The sequence below is a fragment of the Pimephales promelas genome, chromosome 23 (assembly GCF_988280905.1).
Source record: "Pimephales promelas chromosome 23, fPimPro1.hap1.1, whole genome shotgun sequence".
Classification (NCBI taxonomy): Eukaryota; Metazoa; Chordata; class Actinopteri; order Cypriniformes; family Leuciscidae; genus Pimephales; species Pimephales promelas.
In genome coordinates this window covers 4,540,746-4,559,177 of record NC_142791.1, presented here as the reverse complement: position 1 = coordinate 4,559,177, position 18,432 = coordinate 4,540,746, and the positions used below count along the sequence as shown (strand labels likewise).

The following is an 18,432-nucleotide window of genomic DNA, read 5'->3' as shown; positions in this document are numbered from 1 at the left end:
TAGAAGAAAATATTCTTAACTTTATTACACAGAACACATACAACAGTCTTGTACTCATTTTCCAATAGTAAAAAAAAGAAAAATACCACTACGGCTGTACATGCACATTGAGAGAGCTGTGTGCTGCAAATGTTAAAGTATCATACACTTTACAATCGTAACTAGATAGAGACAGTCAGAAAAATAAATACAAACATACAATACAGTTTTGCAAGGGAGGGAGATTTGGGGTGAAACACTGTTGCTATGATTAGATGTACCATACTCGCAGCAGTTTTAAAATAACGATGAGCAGGTCAGCAAAAACCCAGAGTGCTATTATTGAATGTTTGCCATTTTGTTCCCTCCAGATGACAATAAATATAAATATATAAATAAGGAAAACAATTACATTCTCTTCGTAACTTAAACGGGTTTGCAATGTCATTTCAGATACTGTAGCCTACTGTATGTACACTACTGCTGATCACTGATAAGGTTGTGACATTATCCCAGCAGTTAAAACGACATCGCTGTCTTCACCGTCACGATATAAGCGTTTTAAAAAGTCAACCCACATACCAAAGTGATACTCTAATAATCTACAGTAAAACCTATTCATGTACTTGTTTAACCTGTTACAAAACTCACCAGAAATCATTGGGCAATTTCACTCGAAACACATTTGAGAGAACGATGTTTAATGATATTTATCAAAAGATGATTTTTTATTTTTCCGCAACATTGAAACAACTCAAATAAATGAGTAAAACCAAGCCGGCTGTTTACAAAAACGCATCCCAAGCGGAAGTTTCCAGGGCCGATACGCGATTGCACTACCACATGATATTTTTTGAATGCACGCAAGGCACAACGCTAACAAGGAAAAGGTGTGTTGATCTCCCCAATTACACCGTCCTTATATTTAACAATCAAATAAATCCAGGATAAATATTCATTTGCATATCTATATATATGTATGTATTTTTTTGTTGTTGTTCACATACAGCATTTTTAACACACTGCATGGTTAAGAACAGTGTCGTACTTAACTTAAGAGCTCATGAATGTCATGATCACAATGAGGTCCAATTAATACTTCAACTCGGCGTTCACACGACCTGATCCATGAGAGTGATATTGCACGCAAACCTTGGCTTTTGCAAGAGTGCGGCATGCTAACGTCAGTCACAAAAACACCATTCAGTCGGTCACGGAGCAGCATCCTTCTAATTAGAGTGCAGGAATCTCACTTTTGTAATGAACTGAAAGGGCATTTACAATCTATGGGCATATATTTATTTTCTCAATGATGTGGCAGAAGCATTCATCTTCGGTGTGTTTGTCTAGCGCTGGTGACAGTGCCCACTGAAGCTGAATGCAGACATCTCACGGACAAGGTCTCATTTTAGCGCTGTGCGGGTTGAGTGCACGTGACTGTCTGTATTTCCTTACTGGTTCTTTTAGGCTCTCGTACATTACTAGCTTCCAATAAACGTTTCTGGTAGGTTTCCAAAATCATTCACGAGTGTGTTGACGGCTCGGACGTGCGTCTGCTAACTCTGCAGACTTCACTTATGAAAGGAAAGATATGGAATATGAAATAGATGGAAACCGAGATTATCATTTTCTGTCACCTGCTCAGACATGCACAATTTGACATTTATATGACATTATATTAGTTTGGAAATTAGTGCAAAAGATCACGGATAAATTGATGGTTATCACCCACAGATATAGGCAACGAAATGTGTCTCTTGCTAGAATTGATTTATTCTTTTTTTTTTTGTCCCTAGAAGTTATTAAATATCGTCTTTTAAATTATATCATTTGCGATAACAGTTTTGGCTTCAAGACTCAAGAATACAAAATCATACACACTTAAAAGAAACTCAGCACCAAAAACCTGAGAAAGAAGTTGAAACACTCCAATAGAGTCATCCAAAGCAAATTCAATCCGTTTTAAATAATGCAAATGTATCTGGAAAGGGATTTACAATAAAATATACAATGACTGATATTATTGATTGGAGGATATCGAGACTGACTAACTAAATCACCCTTTGGACTTTATAGAGGAAATGTTTCTCTGTCCCATTTGGTACGTTTATGATCAACCTAAACGGTCTTTATATGAGGAACGGATTTTGTGTAGCTTACATTAGGGCATACTGTCTGTGTCTACGCTAAAAACATATCTAAAAGCAGCGTAAAACGTATTCGACCAGGTAAGGAGTCTATCCTACTGCTTGTAACTATGTCAGCTCAGTACAAGTACACGTGCAGGTTATCTTTGTGATTTGAACACCATTAATGGCAGATGAGAATTGATAGATGTTTATAGGAATTGGGTGCTATATTATATTGAACACATAGGTTGTGTGTGTGTGCAGTATTTGCATTCATCTGTTCATGTACAGTCAATCAAATAATCACATACAGCCTCCCCAGAAAGTATTTGGACATTTGGGCCTAAATTATCGTGTAATTGCATTAGATAACCAAACATTGGATCAAATAAACAAATAATTATGTTCACTGTAATGGCTGCTGGGAATTCAGCTTTGCCACTACATGAATAAATGACACATTAAAAAAAATAAAAAATATATATTATTATTATTTTTTTTTTTATTATAGAACAGTTTATGTGCTGAACTATACTGGAGAACACGAGACTTCATACATCCTCTAAAACAACAACAACAACAAAAAAACAAGTTTAAAGAAATGTAAAAAGAGGATAATGTAAATGCAAGAAAAGTAACCAAGTGCGTTTCGTATGAAAGGGATAATTTGCTTGTAAATGCCACTTGGTTTAATGACATTCATACATTTTTAAGTGTGACTCTAGTGTCCAAATACTTTCTGGGTGCGCTGAAGAATTTTTCTCTTTGTTTCTTAATTTTTTGCTGTTTGTCATTTTTAGCAATTATTTAAAAAAAAAAGAAAGAATATCATGTTATTTTACAGGAAAACAGGACACACCAGTAATCTCAAGTCACACTGTTCAATACTGAGCAAAAAACCATTCAGTTATTCACAATTACATGAATTTTTGCTTCTCTTTTCACATACAAAAGGTTGGAGAGACACATATAGTGATTCTATTATTATTTCTACCCAGCTAACAAACTGACTCCATTCACAATCCAGTTCACTGTTTCATAACACGGTTAAATCCCAAAGCATCTTATTACAGACCCATAAACCCACACTGACACTTCCCTTCAGAAATAAAGGATAAGGGAAACCTATTTAAATGGTGATGATGATGATAAGAACCGATAAAGTACTCTCCTTCTCTGAGTGTGGGACTGTGAGTCTGTGTTTGGATGGAGAAGTGGATGCGCTGCTTTAGCATCAAAACTTGCTGAGGACCAAGAGAGTGAAAACCAGAGTTAGAAGCAAGAATGAGCTGGTTGGCGATAAGGCTGCGTTGTTCATATCGTGTATCGCTCCGGGGCCTGCGGGAATAGAAACCCCACATGTTAACAACCTCCCAAACATCCAACGTGTGTATCATCATGCATTACGCAGTTCAAAGAAATTGCTGCGAATACACCTCTCAAACATAGTCAGAGTTAGTGGATGCCTCAAGGTGACAAGATGAGAGCTGATGTAATTGCATTAGGCAAACATTTGACACATTGTGACACTTGTTGATTGTGCCAAGTTATACTTGACATGGGTTTTATGCATAAATTAACAGGCATTTCGTTTATAGAAGGAGCCTCTTACCGTACAAAATAATGCTGGCGTTTGTTATTCCCAGCGTGTTCATGGCCACACAAGTGTAGTTCCCATAATCCTCTTCGGAGACGTTAAAGAATGTTAGCATGGACTGTTTACCCTTGTTTTCGATCTTGACCCCATTGAATCCGTTGAGGAGTCTGGAAAATTTGAGGTCAAGTTAGAAGCGTGTTAAGATGAGACGTTATTCAATCTACGTAAGCGGAGGGGTGACGGCACAAATTAACACACCGCTTTACACACAGCTAATACAGTTTTTGTTCTGTTCTGTCAGAACAATAGCTTAGCGCAGGATTGTCCAAGGCCACTGTCCTGCAGAGTTTAGCTCCATCTTGTCTCAACACACCCGCTTGGAAGTTTCTAGTATACCTAGCAGTGTTGTCCCGATACTGGAATTTCCAACTTCAATACCATACCTTTAAAAAATATCGATATTCGATACAATTTTCAATACCACGGAGAAAACTGTAAATACATTTATACCGTCAAACAGATAGTTTGTCATTATCTCATAATGTTTTGATCATTCGGTACAATTGGTTGCAATAGCTTACACGCATCACATGGAGTTTTTATTTGAATCGTTGAACTACACTTACAAAAATAAAGTAAACAGTCGAATAAAATAAGAACTAGACAAATTGCAAATGATAGAACAAATAAATGCAATAGAATAAGGGGTGTAGCGATACACATATTCGTATTGAACCGCTCGGTACGAGGTTTTCAGTTTTTAGTACGCATTTTTAAACCGAATGGTTTGTTGGGACATTTTTTTGTACTCTCAAGCTGTTTGAGAATGCAGTTTTATGAGGACACCACTTAAATGTGGTGCGCACATTTTTGGTTTGAGCACGAAACCTGTGGGAATGACTAAAATTATGCGTAATACGATCACTATTCAACCGGAGCAAATGAGACGAGTAAGTGACAGGAGGCGGGTGTGTGTCACTTCTGTAACGTGTGTTTCGTAACTGCCGAAAAGGAGTATTGGAACCGTTTCAGATATTTCAGTGTTGATACATATTGAAATATTTGTATTTTTGACAACAATAATGCTTAGTAAGATCTTGACTAGCTGGATTTAGGTGTGTTTATTGGCGTTGGAGCTAAACTCTGCAATTTGTTGAGCCTTAGTTGGGACATGTGGGTTCCAATCCCATTTTCTCCTCTCTCTACCTAAATATTTCCTGCTTGACTTTCATTGTCAAAAAATGTTTTTAATAATAAATTACTAGCCTTACCTGCGCTCCCCCTTATACCAATGAAAATCCGCCAGAGGAACCGCAGACGCCTCGCACCACATAACTCCTTTCTGGCCGACAGCCGTTCCTGTGCTCTGAGCTCGTGAAATGACAGGTGGGTCTGTGAAATGAATTGAAGTGTAATTGGGGAATTCATTAAAAAAAAAAAACTTGATAAATGGATGGCATTAACAGGAATTTGGGGTAAAAAGAGATGCTCACAGTTTACAGTAACCTGAACAGTCCTCACGTCTGGAGGTGAGATGTCGTTTGAGGTGATGCAGTCGTACGAGCCGGACATGTCTTTGGTGATTCCAGTCATTTCCACATATTCACCCTCGGTAATGATTCTGTTACCTGTATCAATTAACAAGAGGTTAAAGTAATATTAACATACAGAAATTCATATAAAACCAATGCATTATAATTCAAATATGATTGAATTATTATGGAAACACGTTCAGTTATCACTTTGTATAGGACCCGTTTGAGCCCTAGAGCAGACCGGAGATCTCTCCGTTTGTTGAAAGCCTTCCTGATGTTGACTTATTCCGACGCCTGGCGCCGGACAGACAGAAGTTTTATTTTCTTTGTCTCACGTGGAGTTTGCGCTGGGGTTTGTAATGAACTACAAGCCGGTCTCTTTCCGCGCCATATACAGATTTAATGAAGTGCACGTCACCGAAAGCAACAGATATGAGCTGCATTTTATTAATCATCGGCTAATTTCAAAATCAGCAAAGACCGCAATAAGAGAGATCGGCAACAGGCCTGGTAAGATCATTTCATTTCTTTACTTTTAATGAAGATGGTAGTGTTAAGCGTCTGTGACTTACTTTCACTTTGATTTGCGATAGATTGCGGCGCGCTGGCTTGATGAAGGGGCTCAGCTCAGCTGCTAATCTGATTCTGAGGTGATGCGCATCGTCATATATGACTAAAATAACATGACATATAGCTTGGTTTCAACAACCAGATGCATTTACACTTGTCCAGTTTCGTCTGGAATGCGGCCCAGACCACGTCCTCAAGTGGTTTGAGTGATCGGATTCAAAGCCGTCTCGAATGCGTTTTGGAGGGCATTTACACCCTGGTCTTTTCACGATCGAATAGCTATCCGATTACAGACAACGCATGAAGTGACCAGGTGTAAACAGTCCTTTGAATCCATCGTCTAATTTTGTGGAAAGCTGACTAGAGTTGTGTCGCTCGAGTTGTTTTCTCTGATACGGAGAACGGCTGCGAATAGCTTAGCCATAGCCAGGCGAGCATGACGTCATGCCCAGTCTCAGATTCGAGCCCGAATCCCTCTTATATATTTCACTGTACAGGATTATAGAGGCGATCGCAGTGATCAAAGAAGGACTCATTCAGCTCATCAGGCGATTGTTTAAGCATGTATGGGTTAGAAAACGTCTATTTTTAACATGAAATGTTGCGCAATGCACCTTTAATGATTAAACCATAGTCGATCGTTAATTCATCCCTAATATATATATATATATATATATATATTAGTGGTGTGCACGAATATTCTAATTTTTGAATATTCGATATGTAATTATTATTCGAAAAGTAAAATACTATTCGAATTTTTAATACGTTGCTTTGCTGGCCGTAAATGCAGTGAGTCCATGATAAATCCTAAGCACTAACTCGCAGTTATAATTAAATGCACTGGATGGCGCTGTGGAGTGTGTTAACAAGTTGCTTGTATTTGATCACATAATGTTCTCGTCTGCCTCGCGAAGTTTGGAATTACTTGAAAAGGATCTTACTAGACGGAATTACTTTTGATCAAATTAATTAATCTGATTTAATTAATCTTATAATATCATCACCATGAGAAATCACATGAAATCCAAACAGTCAAGTGAGGAAAGACAGCTGTCCATCACTGCATTACGACGGCAGGTAAGCATCTGGACCCCGCGTGAGCCAAGATGTTAACTTATCTAATAGCAAAATGATTTTGAGACATACTTCCTTTTAAGTTTCGTTGAGGGAGACTGGTTTAAGAACAGAAAATGCAAAGTGCTGTTAGAAACACCGTTCTCTTTGTGTTTCTATTATTGTTTTTCTCAACATAAACGTGAAACAATATAAACACGATAATCAATCATTTGCTGACTCGTGTGTGTACGATCTGTACGATATCTGGCGCAATTTGCTTTATTAGGCTTTTTTTTTCGCTTGCGCTGTTTGAGCATGCTTTTAATAATGCTTTTATATATTTTTTTTGTTTACACATAGGCCTACTGTTTATTGTTTTCAACTAAAAGAAAATTTTAATATATATTGTAAGCTTGTTGTGTATTGCCTAATTGTAAGCTTGTCCAGAAATGGTGACAAAAACGTAAAAAAAACAACAACTTATAAATAACGTCTTTTTCGTTAAACATAATTTAAACGAATAAACAAATATTCCATTTTCATGAGCCAGAATATTCGAATGCAATATTTTTGAAAAATGCCCATCCCTAATATATATATATATATATATATATATATTACTCATATAGCATATGGCCACAAGCGTTCTGCGTCCCATTTATACAAACTCAATCTCAAACCTATGTCCATCTATTTTTTTCTGAGGACAGCAGCTGAAATAGAAGCATAGTAGTGTTATAATACCACAATCATTTTTCCTTAAATTAATTTCCAACATGAGAAATGTATTTTCTCAAGCAATGAGAAAATACAGAGTTTGAGCCACTTCAGGAATCCTAAATTCTGCTATGATCTGTCTAAAACGATCAGCGTTTATTTTACATTATCTCAATTTGAAGAGTAAAAAAAAAAAGGTTGGTGAATGTCAATAAGACAAATATGTTACGCTTGGCTGACCTGGACTGACCCTCTGTTGTTGTTTTTTCGATCATTACACAAAACCTACCTGTATCTCCAATTCTATTATCAAGTAAGGGAATTATAATGTCCTCTGAGGGAATGGAATAAAGTTTCACCCCCAGGTTCAGACAGCCAGTTAGTGCAAATGCCACTCACCGCACAAACGGCACATAATGGCGTCTCATTAAAACAGCCTCAGTCCTTCATTTAGTGAAAAGGTTGAGGAGTGGACTTAGGTTGTTATTTTGTTTCTAATAACATGGCCTTGGGGATTGTAGGAGAAGATGGTAATTATGCATATCTCCTTATATGACTCAGCCTTGTAATGCTTAAAAAGTTTGAGAAAACATTAAGAGGATGGTTTACCCCAGATTACACTCAACATGAGCCAAAGCCTGAAAATTACACCCCCTAATTTTAAGCAGTACTATTCATATTATAAGAATCTGTCAATGTGAGAAGAGACTACATATTTTAAATATATACTGGCCATTAAGTGTGAACCGTATGATACAGCTGCTTTCTGCACAGTAAAGTATTCCCGTCATCATTTACTGACAGGAAATATAAAGGCTTAGACCTGAGTGCAAAAATGGAGGCTCTAGACCCTTCCAGAGCTGAGATATTGAGATATTTATAATGGCATAAATGCTACGTGGGATCTCAATATCTCGGCTCTGGAAGGGTCTAGAGCCTCAATTTTTGCACTCAAGTCTAAGTCTCATGGTCCTCTATCAGAATCCAGAGTTTTGAGAAGATTGGAGAAACTTAATTTCTCGCCCCGAAAAAAAAACGAAAGGGGTACCACTGTCGTTTTTTTTTTTTTGATCGAAATTTTGACTTTCTCTGATCTTCTTGAAACTCTGGATTCTGATAGAGGGTCATGAGACTTAGACCTGAGTGCGAAAATGGAGGCTCTAGACCCTTCCAGAGCTGAGATATTGAGATATTTATAATGGCATAAAAAACATGTGGGATCTCAATATCTCGGCTCTGGAAGGGTCTAGAGCCTCCATTTTTGCAGTTAGGTTTAAGTCTCATGGCCCTTGATCTGAATCCAGAGTTTTGAAAAGATTGGAGAAACTTAATTTTTCGCCCGAAAAAAAAAAAAAAAAACGAAAGGGGTACCACTGTCGTTTTTTTTTTTTTTCAGGTCGAATTTTTGAGTTTCGATATCTCAGCTCTAGAAGGGTCTAGAGCCTCCATTTTTGCACTTAAAGTCTCATGGCCCTCTATCAGAATCCAGAGTTTTGAGAAGATTGGAGAAACTTAATTTTTATCCAGAAAAAAACCCGAAAGGGGTACCACTGTTGTTTTTTTTTTGGGGTCGAATTTTTGAGTTTCTCTAATCTTCTCGAAACTCTGGATTCTGATAGAGGGCACTGAGACTTAGACCTGAGTGCCAAAATGGAGGCTCTAGACCCTTCCGGAGCTGAGATATGGAGATCCCACTTAGCATTTATGCCATTATAAATATCCAACACTTTCCCTACAAAAAAGGGGGGTCCAACGTGTTACATAAATCCCATGAAAATGCCTGAAGATCGGTTATAACGGTACACAACACACACATTTAGAGGCTTAAATAACTTGGAATGTTAAAGGATGTATAGCCAAACCAGGTGTTATCAGAATCCCGATATTGTCACGGATCCATCACAACGTGTCTTCATATTAGGGACTGAAGTGAGTGTTGGCAGTCGGGTGCTGGAGGAGTGGAGGAATGGATGTGAAGACACAATCAGCGCCAACACACACTCATCCACATAAACACTGCTGGGCTTACAGCACTGATCTGGCACTGCACTACTGTGTTCTAGACCAGACAGAAGGTGCACACGCACACACACACCGCAGTCAGTGTGTGAATCTCAACAAAACCAGATCCTGGTCACACTTCACCCCAAAATATAAAGCAGGAAATATAAAGACTTAGTCCTGAGTGCCAAAATGGAGGCTCTAGACCCTTCCAGAGCTGAGATATTGAGATATTTATAATGGCATTAATGCTACGTGGGATCTCAATATCTCAGCTCTGGAAGGGTCTAGAGCCTCCATTTTTGCACTCAGGTTTAAGTATCATGGCCCTCTATCAGAATCCAGAGTTTTGGAAAAATTGGAGAAACTTCATTTTTCGCCCGAAAAAAAAAAAACGAAAGGGGTACCACTGTTGTTTTTTTTTTGGGTCGAATTTTTGAGTTTCTCTAATCTTCTCGAAACTCTGGATTCTGATAGAGGGCCATGAGACTTAGACCTGAGTGCCAAAATGGAGGCTCTAGACCCTTCCGGAGCTGAGATGTGGAGATCCCACTTAGCATTTATGCCATTATAAATATCCAACACTTTCCCTACAAAAAAGGGGGGGCCAACATGTTACATAAATCCCATGAAACTGCTTGAAGATCGGTTATAACGGTACACAACACACACATTTAGAGGCTTAAATAACTTGGAATGTTAAAGGATGTATAGGCCAAACCAGGTGTTATCAGAATCCCGATATTGACACGGATCCATCACAACATGTCTTCATATTAGGGACTGAAGTGAGTGTTGGCAGTTGGGTGCTGGAGGAGTGGAGAAACGGATGTGAAGAGGACACAATCAGCGCCAACACACACTCATCCACATAAACACTGCTGGGCTTACAGCACTGATCTGGCACTGCACTACTGTGTACTAGACCAGACAGCAGGTGCACACGCACACACACACACACACACACACACACACACACAGCAGTCAGTGTGTGAATCTCATCAAAACCAGATCCTGGTCACACTTCACCCCAAAATATAAAGCAAGACTTAGTCCTGAGTGCTAAAATGGAGGCTCTAGACCCTTCCAGAGCTGAGATATTGAGATATTTATAATGGCATTAATGCTACGTGGGATCTCAATATCTCAGCTCTGGAAGGGTCTAGAGCCTCCATTTTTGCACTCATGTTTCAGTCTCATGGCCCTCTTTCAGAATCCAGAGTTTTGAGAAGATTGGAGAAACTTAATTTTTCACCCGAAAAAAAAAAACGAAAGGGGTAACACTGTCGGTTTTTTTTCGGGTCGAATTTTTGACTTTCGATATCTCAGCTCTGGAAGGGTCTAGAGCCTCCATTTTTGCACTCATGTTTAAGTCTCATGGCCCTCTATCAGAATCCAGAGTTTTGAGAAGATTGGAGAAACTTAATTTTTCACCCAAAAAAAAAAAACGAAAGGGGTAACACTGTCGGGTTTTTTTTGGGTCGAATTTTTGAGTTTCTCTAATTTTCTCGAAACTCTGGATTCTGATAGAGGGCCATGAGACTTAGACCTGAGTGCCAAAATGGAGGCTCTAGACCCTTCCGGAGCTGAGATGTGGAGATCCCACTTAGCATTTATGCCATTATAAATATCCAACACTTTCCCTACAAAAAAGGGGGGGCCAACGTGTTAGATAAATCCCATGAAAATGCCTGAAGATCGGTTATAACCGTACACAACACACACATTTAGAGGCTTAAATAACTTGGAATGTTAAAGGATGTATAGCCAAACCAGGTGTTATCAGAATCCCGATATTGACACGGATCCATCACAACATGTCTTCATATTAGGGACTGAAGTGAGTGTTGGCAGTCGGGTGCTGGAGGAGTGGAGAAACGGATGTGAAGAGGACACAATCAGCGCCAACACGCACTCATCCACATAAACACTGCTGGGCTTACAGCACTGATCTGGCACTGCACTACTGTGTACTAGACCAGACAGCAGGTGCACACGCACACACACACACACACACAGCAGTCAGTGTGTGAATCTCATCAAAACCAGATCCTGGTCACACTTCACCCCAAAATATAAAGCAGGAAATATAAAGACTTAGTCCTGAGTGCCAAAATGGAGGCTCTAGACCCTTCCAGAGCTGAGATATTGAGATATTTATAATGGCATTAATGCTACGTGGTAATCAATATCTCAGCTCTGTCGTTTTTTTTTCGGGTCGAAATTTTGAGTTTCGATATCTCAGCTCTGGAAGGGTCTAGAGCCTCCATTTTTGCACTCAGGTGTAAGTCTCAGTGCCCTCTATCAGAATCCAGAGTTTCGAGAAGATTGGGGATACTAAATTTTTCGCCCCAAAAAAAAAAACGTAAGGGGTAACACTGTCGTTTTTTTTTTCGGGTCGAAATTTTGAGTTTCGATATCTCAGCTCTGGAAGGGTCTAGAGCCTCCATTTTTGCATTCAGGTGTAAGTCTCAGTGCCCTCTATCAGAATCCAGAGTTTCGAGAAGATTGGGGATACTAAATTTTTCGCCCCAAAAAAAAAAACGTAAGGGGTAACACTGTCGTTTTTTTTTCGGTTCGAAATTTTGAGTTTCGATATCTCAGCTCTGGAAGGGTCTAGAGCCTCCATTTTTGCACTCAGGTGTAAGTCTCAGTGCCCTCTATCAGAATCCAGAGTTTCGAGAAGATTGGGGATACTAAATTTTTCGCCCAAAAAAAAAAAACGTAAGGGGTAACACTGTCTTTTTTTTTTCGGGTCGAAATTTTGAGTTTCGATATCTCAGCTCTGGAAGGGTCTAGAGCCTCCATTTTTGCACTCAGGTGTAAGTCTCAGTGCCCTCTATCAGAATCCAGAGTTTCGAGAAGATTGGGGATACTAAATTTTTCGCCCAAAAAAAAAAAACGTAAGGGGTAACACTGTCGTTTTTTTTTTCGGGTCGAAATTTTGAGTTTCGATATCTCAGCTCTGGAAGGGTCTAGAGCCTCCATTTTTGCACTCAGGTCAAAGTCTCGCGGCCCTCTATCAGAATCCAGAGTTTTGAGAAGATTGGAGAAACTTAATTTTTCGCCCAAAAATGAAAAAAAACGAAAGGGGTAACACTGTCGTTTTTTTTTCGGGTCAAAATTTTAAATTTAGATATCTCAGCTCTGGAAGGGTTTAGAGCCTCAATTTTTGCACTCAGGTCAAAGTTTCGCGGCCCTCTATCAGAATCCAGAGTTTTGAGAAGATTGGAGAAACTTAATTTTTCGCCCAAAAATGAAAAAAAACGAAAGGGGTAACACTGTCGTTTTTTTTTTCGGGTCAAAATTTTGAATTTCGATATCTCAGCTCTGGAAGGGTCTAGAGCCTCCATGTTTGCACTCAGGTCAAAGTCTCGCGGCCCTCTATCAGAATCCAGAGTTTTGAGAAGATTGGAGAAACTTAATTTTTCGCCCAAAAATGAAAACAAAAAACAAAAGGGGTAACACTGTCGTTTTTTTTTCGGGTCAAAATTTAAAATTTCGATATCTCAGCTCTGGAAGGGTCTAGAGCCTCCATTTTTGCACTCAGGTCAAAGTCTCGCGGCCCTCTATCAGAATCCAGAGTTTTGAGAAGATTGGAGAAACTTAATTTTTCGCCCAAAAATGAAAAAAAAACAAAAGGGGTAACACTGTCGTTTTTTTTTCGGGTCAAAATTTTAAATTTCGATATCTCAGCTCTGGAAGGGTCTAGAGCCTCCATTTTTGCACTCAGGTCAAAGTCTCGCGGCCCTCTATCAGAATCCAGAGTTTTGAGAAGATTGGAGAAACTTAATTTTTCGCCCAAAAATGAAAAAAAAACAAAAGGGGTAACACTGTCGTTTTTTTTCGGGTCAAAATTTTAAATTTCGATATCTCAGCTCTGGAAGGGTCTAGAGCCTCCATTTTTGCACTCAGGTCAAAGTCTCGCAGCCCTCTATCAGAATCCAGAGTTTTGAGAAGATTGGAGAAACTTAATTTTTCGCCCAAAAATGAAAAAAAACGAAAGGGGTAACACTGTCGTTTTTTTTTCGGGTCAAAATTTTGAATTTCGATATCTCAGCTCTGGAAGGGTCTAGAGCCTCCATTTTTGCACTCAGGTCAAAGTCTCGCGGCCCTCTATCAGAATCCAGAGTTTTGAGAAGATTGGAGAAACTTAATTTTTTGCCCAAAAATGAAAAAAAACGAAAGGGGTAACACTGTCGGGTTTTTTTTCGGGTCGAAATTTTGAGTTTCGATATCTCAGCTCTGGAAGGGTCTAGAGCCTCAATTTTTGCACTCAGGTGTACGTCTCAGTACCCTCTATCAGAATCCAGAGTTTTGAGAAGATTGGGGATACTAAATTTTTCGCCCAAAAAAAAAAAACGTAAGGGGTAACACTGTCGTTTTTTTTTCGGGTCGAAATTTTGAGTTTCGATATCTCATCTCTGGAAGGGTCTAGAGCCTCCATTTTTGCACTCAGGTGTACGTCTCAGTGCCCTCTATCAGAATCCAGAGTTTCGAGAAGATTGGGGATACTAAATTTTTCGCCCAAAAAAAAAAAACGTAAGGGGTAACACTGTCGTTTTTTTTTTCGGGTCGAAATTTTGAGTTTCGATATCTCAGCTCTGGAAGGGTCTAGAGCCTCCATTTTTGCACTCAGGTGTACGTCTCAGTGCCCTCTATCAGAATCCAGAGTTTCGAGAAGATTGGGGATACTAAATTTTTCGCCCAAAAAAAAAAACGTAAGGGGTAACACTGTCGTTTTTTTTTCGGGTCGAAATTTTGAGTTTCGATATCTCAGCTCTGGAAGGGTGTAGAGCCTCCATTTTTGCACTCAGGTGTAAGTCTCAGTGCCCTCTATCAGAATCCAGAGTTTCGAGAAGATTGGGGATACTAAATTTTTCGCCCAAAAAAAAAAACGTAAGGGGTAACACTGTCGTTTTTTTTTCGGGTCGAAATTTTGAGTTTCGATATCTCAGCTCTGGAAGGGTCTAGAGCCTCCATTTTTGCACTCAGATGTAAGTCTCAGTGCCCTCTATCAGAATCCAGAGTTTCGAGAAGATTGGGGATACAAAATGTTTCGCCCAAAAAAAAAAAACGTAAGGGGTAACACTGTCGTTTTTTTTTCGGGTCGAAATTTTGAGTTTCGATATCTCAGCTCTGGAAGGGTCTAGAGCCTCCATTTTTGCACTCAGGTGTAAGTCTCAGTGCCCTCTATCAGAATCCAGAGTTTTGAGTAGATTGGAGAAACTTAATTTTTCGCCCAAAAATGAAAAAAACAAAAGGGGTAACACTGTCGTTTTTTTTTCGGGTCGAAATTTTGAGTTTCGATATCTCAGCTCTGGAAGGGTCTAGAGCCTCCATTTTTGCACTCAGGTGTAAGTCTCAGTGCCCTCTATCAGAATCCAGAGTTTCGAGAAGATTGGGGATACTAAATTTTTCGCCCAAAAAAAAAAACGTAAGGGGTAACACTGTCGTTTTTTTTCGGGTCGAAATTTTGAGTTTCGATATCTCAGCTCTGGAAGGGTCTAGAGCCTCAATTTTTGCACTCAGGTGTACGTCTCAGTACCCTCTATCAGAATCCAGAGTTTTGAGAAGATTGGGGATACTAAATTTTTCGCCCAAAAAAAAAAAACGTAAGGGGTAACACTGTCGTTTTTTTTCGGGTCAAAATTTTGAATTTCGATATCTCAGCTCTGGAAGGGTCTAGAGCCTCCATTTTTGCACTCAGGTCAAAGTCTCGCGGCCCTCTATCAGAATCCAGAGTTTTGAGAAGATTGGAGAAACTTAATTTTTCGCCCAAAAATGAAAAAAACGAAAGGGGTAACACTGTCGTTTTTTTTTCGGGTCAAAATTTTAAATTTCGATATCTCAGCTCTGGAAGGGTTTAGAGCCTCAATTTTTGCACTCAGGTCAAAGTTTCGCGGCCCTCTATCAGAATCCAGAGTTTTGAGAAGATTGGAGAAACTTAATTTTTCACCCAAAAATGAAAAAAAACGAAAGGGGTAACACTGTCGTTTTTTTTTTTCGGGTCAAAATTTTGAATTTCGATATCTCAGCTCTGGAAGGGTCTAGAGCCTCCATGTTTGCACTCAGGTGTACGTCTCAGTGCCCTCTATCAGAATCCAGAGTTTCGAGAAGATTGGGGATACTAAATTTTTCGCCCAAAAATGAAAAAAAACAAAAGGGGTAACACTGTCGTTTTTTTTTTCGGGTCAAAATTTTGAATTTCGATATCTCAGCTCTGGAAGGGTCTAGAGCCTCCATTTTTGCACTCAGGTCAAAGTCTCGCGGCCCTCTATCAGAATCCAGAGTTTTGAGAAGATTGGAGAAACTTAATTTTTCGCCCAAAAATGAAAAAAACGAAAGGGGTAACACTGTCGTTTTTTTTTCGGGTCAAAATTTTAAATTTCGAAATCTCAGCTCTGGAAGGGTTTAGAGCCTCAATTTTTGCACTCAGGTCAAAGTTTCGCGGCCCTCTATCAGAATCCAGAGTTTTGAGAAGATTGGAGAAACTTAATTTTTCACCCAAAAATGAAAAAAAACGAAAGGGGTAACACTGTCGTTTTTTTTTTCGGGTCAAAATTTTGAATTTCGATATCTCAGCTCTGGAAGGGTCTAGAGCCTCCATGTTTGCACTCAGGTCAAAGTCTCGCGGCCCTCTATCAGAATCCAGAGTTTTGAGAAGATTGGAGAAACTTAATTTTTCGCCCAAAAATGAAAAAAAACGAAAGGGGTAACACTGTCGTTTTTTTTTTCGGGTCAAAATTTTGAATTTCGATATCTCAGCTCTGGAAGGGTCTAGAGCCTCCATTTTTGCACTCAGGTCAAAGTCTCGCGGCCCTCTATCAGAATTCAGAGTTTTGAGAAGATTGGAGAAACTTAATTTTTCGCCCAAAAATGAAAAAAAAAAACAAAAGGGGTAACACTGTCGTTTTTTTTTTCGGGTCAAAATTTTAAATTTCGATATCTCAGCTCTGGAAGGGTCTAGAGCCTCCATTTTTGCACTCAGGTCAAAGTCTCGCGGCCCTCTATCAGAATCCAGAGTTTTGAGAAGATTGGAGAAACTTAATTTTTCGCCCAAAAATGAAAAAAAAAACAAAAGGGGTAACACTGTCGTTTTTTTTTCGGGTCAAAATTTTAAATTTCGATATCTCAGCTCTGGAAGGGTCTAGAGCCTCCATTTTTGCACTCAGGTCAAAGTCTCGCGGCCCTCTATCAGAATCCAGAGTTTTGAGAAGATTGGAGAAACTTAATTTTTCGCCCAAAAATGAAAAAAAACAAAAGGGGTAACACTGTCGTTTTTTTTCGGGTCAAAATTTTTAAATTTCGATATCTCAGCTCTGGAAGGGTCTAGAGCCTCCATTTTTGCACTCAGGTCAAAGTCTCGCAGCCCTCTATCAGAATCCAGAGTTTTGAGAAGATTGGAGAAACTTAATTTTTCGCCCAAAAATGAAAAAAAACGAAAGGGGTAACACTGTCGTTTTTTTTTCGGGTCAAAATTTTGAATTTCGATATCTCAGCTCTGGAAGGGTCTAGAGCCTCCATTTTTGCACTCAGGTCAAAGTCTCGCGGCCCTCTATCAGAATCCAGAGTTTTGAGAAGATTGGAGAAACTTAATTTTTTGCCCAAAAATGAAAAAAAAACGAAAGGGGTAACACTGTCGTTTTTTTTTTCGGGTCAAAATTTTAAATTTCGATATCTCAGCTCTGGAAGGGTCTAGAGCCTCCATTTTTGCACTCAGGTCAAAGTCTCGCGGCCCTCTATCAGAATCCAGAGTTTTGAGAAGATTGGAGAAACTTAATTTTTCGCCCAAAAATGAAAAAAAACGAAAGGGGTAACACTGTCGTTTTTTTTTCGGGTCAAAATTTTGAATTTCGATATCTCAGCTCTGGAAGGGTCTAGAGCCTCCATTTTTGCACTCAGGTCAAAGTCTCGCAGCCCTCTATCATAATCCAGAGTTTTGAGAAGATTGGAGAAACGTAATTTTTCGCCCAAAAATGAAAAAAAACAAAAGGGGTAACACTGTCGTTTTTTTTTCGGGTCAAAATTTTAAATTTCGATATCTCAGCTCTGGAAGGGTCTAGAGCCTCAATTTTTGCACTCAGGTCAAAGTCTCGCAGCCCTCTATCAGAATCCAGAGTTTTGAGAAGATTGGAGAAACTTAATTTTTCGCCCAAAAATGAAAAAAAAACAAAAGGGGTAACACTGTCGTTTTTTTTTTCGGGTCAAAATTTTGAATTTCGATATCTCAGCTCTGGAAGGGTCTAGAGCCTCCATTTTTGCACTCAGGTCAAAGTCTCGCGGCCCTCTATCAGAATCCAGAGTTTTGAGAAGATTGGAGAAACTTAATTTTTCGCCCAAAAATGAAAAAAAACAAAAGGGGTAACACTGTCGTTTTTTTTTCGGGTCAAAATTTTAAATTTCGATATCTCAGCTCTGGAAGGGTCTAGAGCCTCAATTTTTGCACTCAGGTCAAAGTCTCGCAGCCCTCTATCAGAATCCAGAGTTTTGAGAAGATTGGAGAAACTTAATTTTTCGCCCAAAAATGAAAAAAAACAAAAGGGGTAACACTGTCGTTTTTTTTTTCGGGTCAAAATTTTGAATTTCGATATCTCAGCTCTGGAAGGGTCTAGAGCCTCCATTTTTGCACTCAGGCCAAAGTCTCGCGGCCCTCTATCAGAATCCAGAGTTTTGAGAAGATTGGAGAAACTTAATTTTTCGCCCAAAAATGAAAAAAAACGAAAGGGGTAACACTGTCGTTTTTTTTTCGGGTCAAAATTTTAAATTTCGATATCTCAGCTCTGGAAGGGTTTAGAGCCTCAATTTTTGCACTCAGGTCAAAGTTTCGCGGCCCTCTATCAGA

At 39.1% G+C, this 18,432-nt stretch overlaps 1 protein-coding gene across 3 annotated transcripts in view; it reads right to left on the bottom strand.

The window, feature by feature from the left end:
* opcml (opioid binding protein/cell adhesion molecule-like) overlaps window positions 1-18,432 on the bottom strand; it is a 241,637-nt gene continuing 223,205 nt past the window's right edge. For all 3 annotated transcript variants that reach the window (XM_089126127.1, XM_089126129.1, XM_089126128.1), the window contains 4 exons: window positions 5,199-5,333; window positions 4,977-5,097; window positions 3,721-3,872; window positions 1-3,446 (listed from right to left, as the gene is read on the bottom strand). In XM_089126127.1, the coding sequence (XP_088982253.1) occupies window positions 3,343-3,446; window positions 3,721-3,872; window positions 4,977-5,097; window positions 5,199-5,333 (512 nt within the window). In that variant the 3' untranslated portion in view covers window positions 1-3,342. The remainder of the gene's footprint in view (window positions 3,447-3,720; window positions 3,873-4,976; window positions 5,098-5,198; window positions 5,334-18,432) is intronic.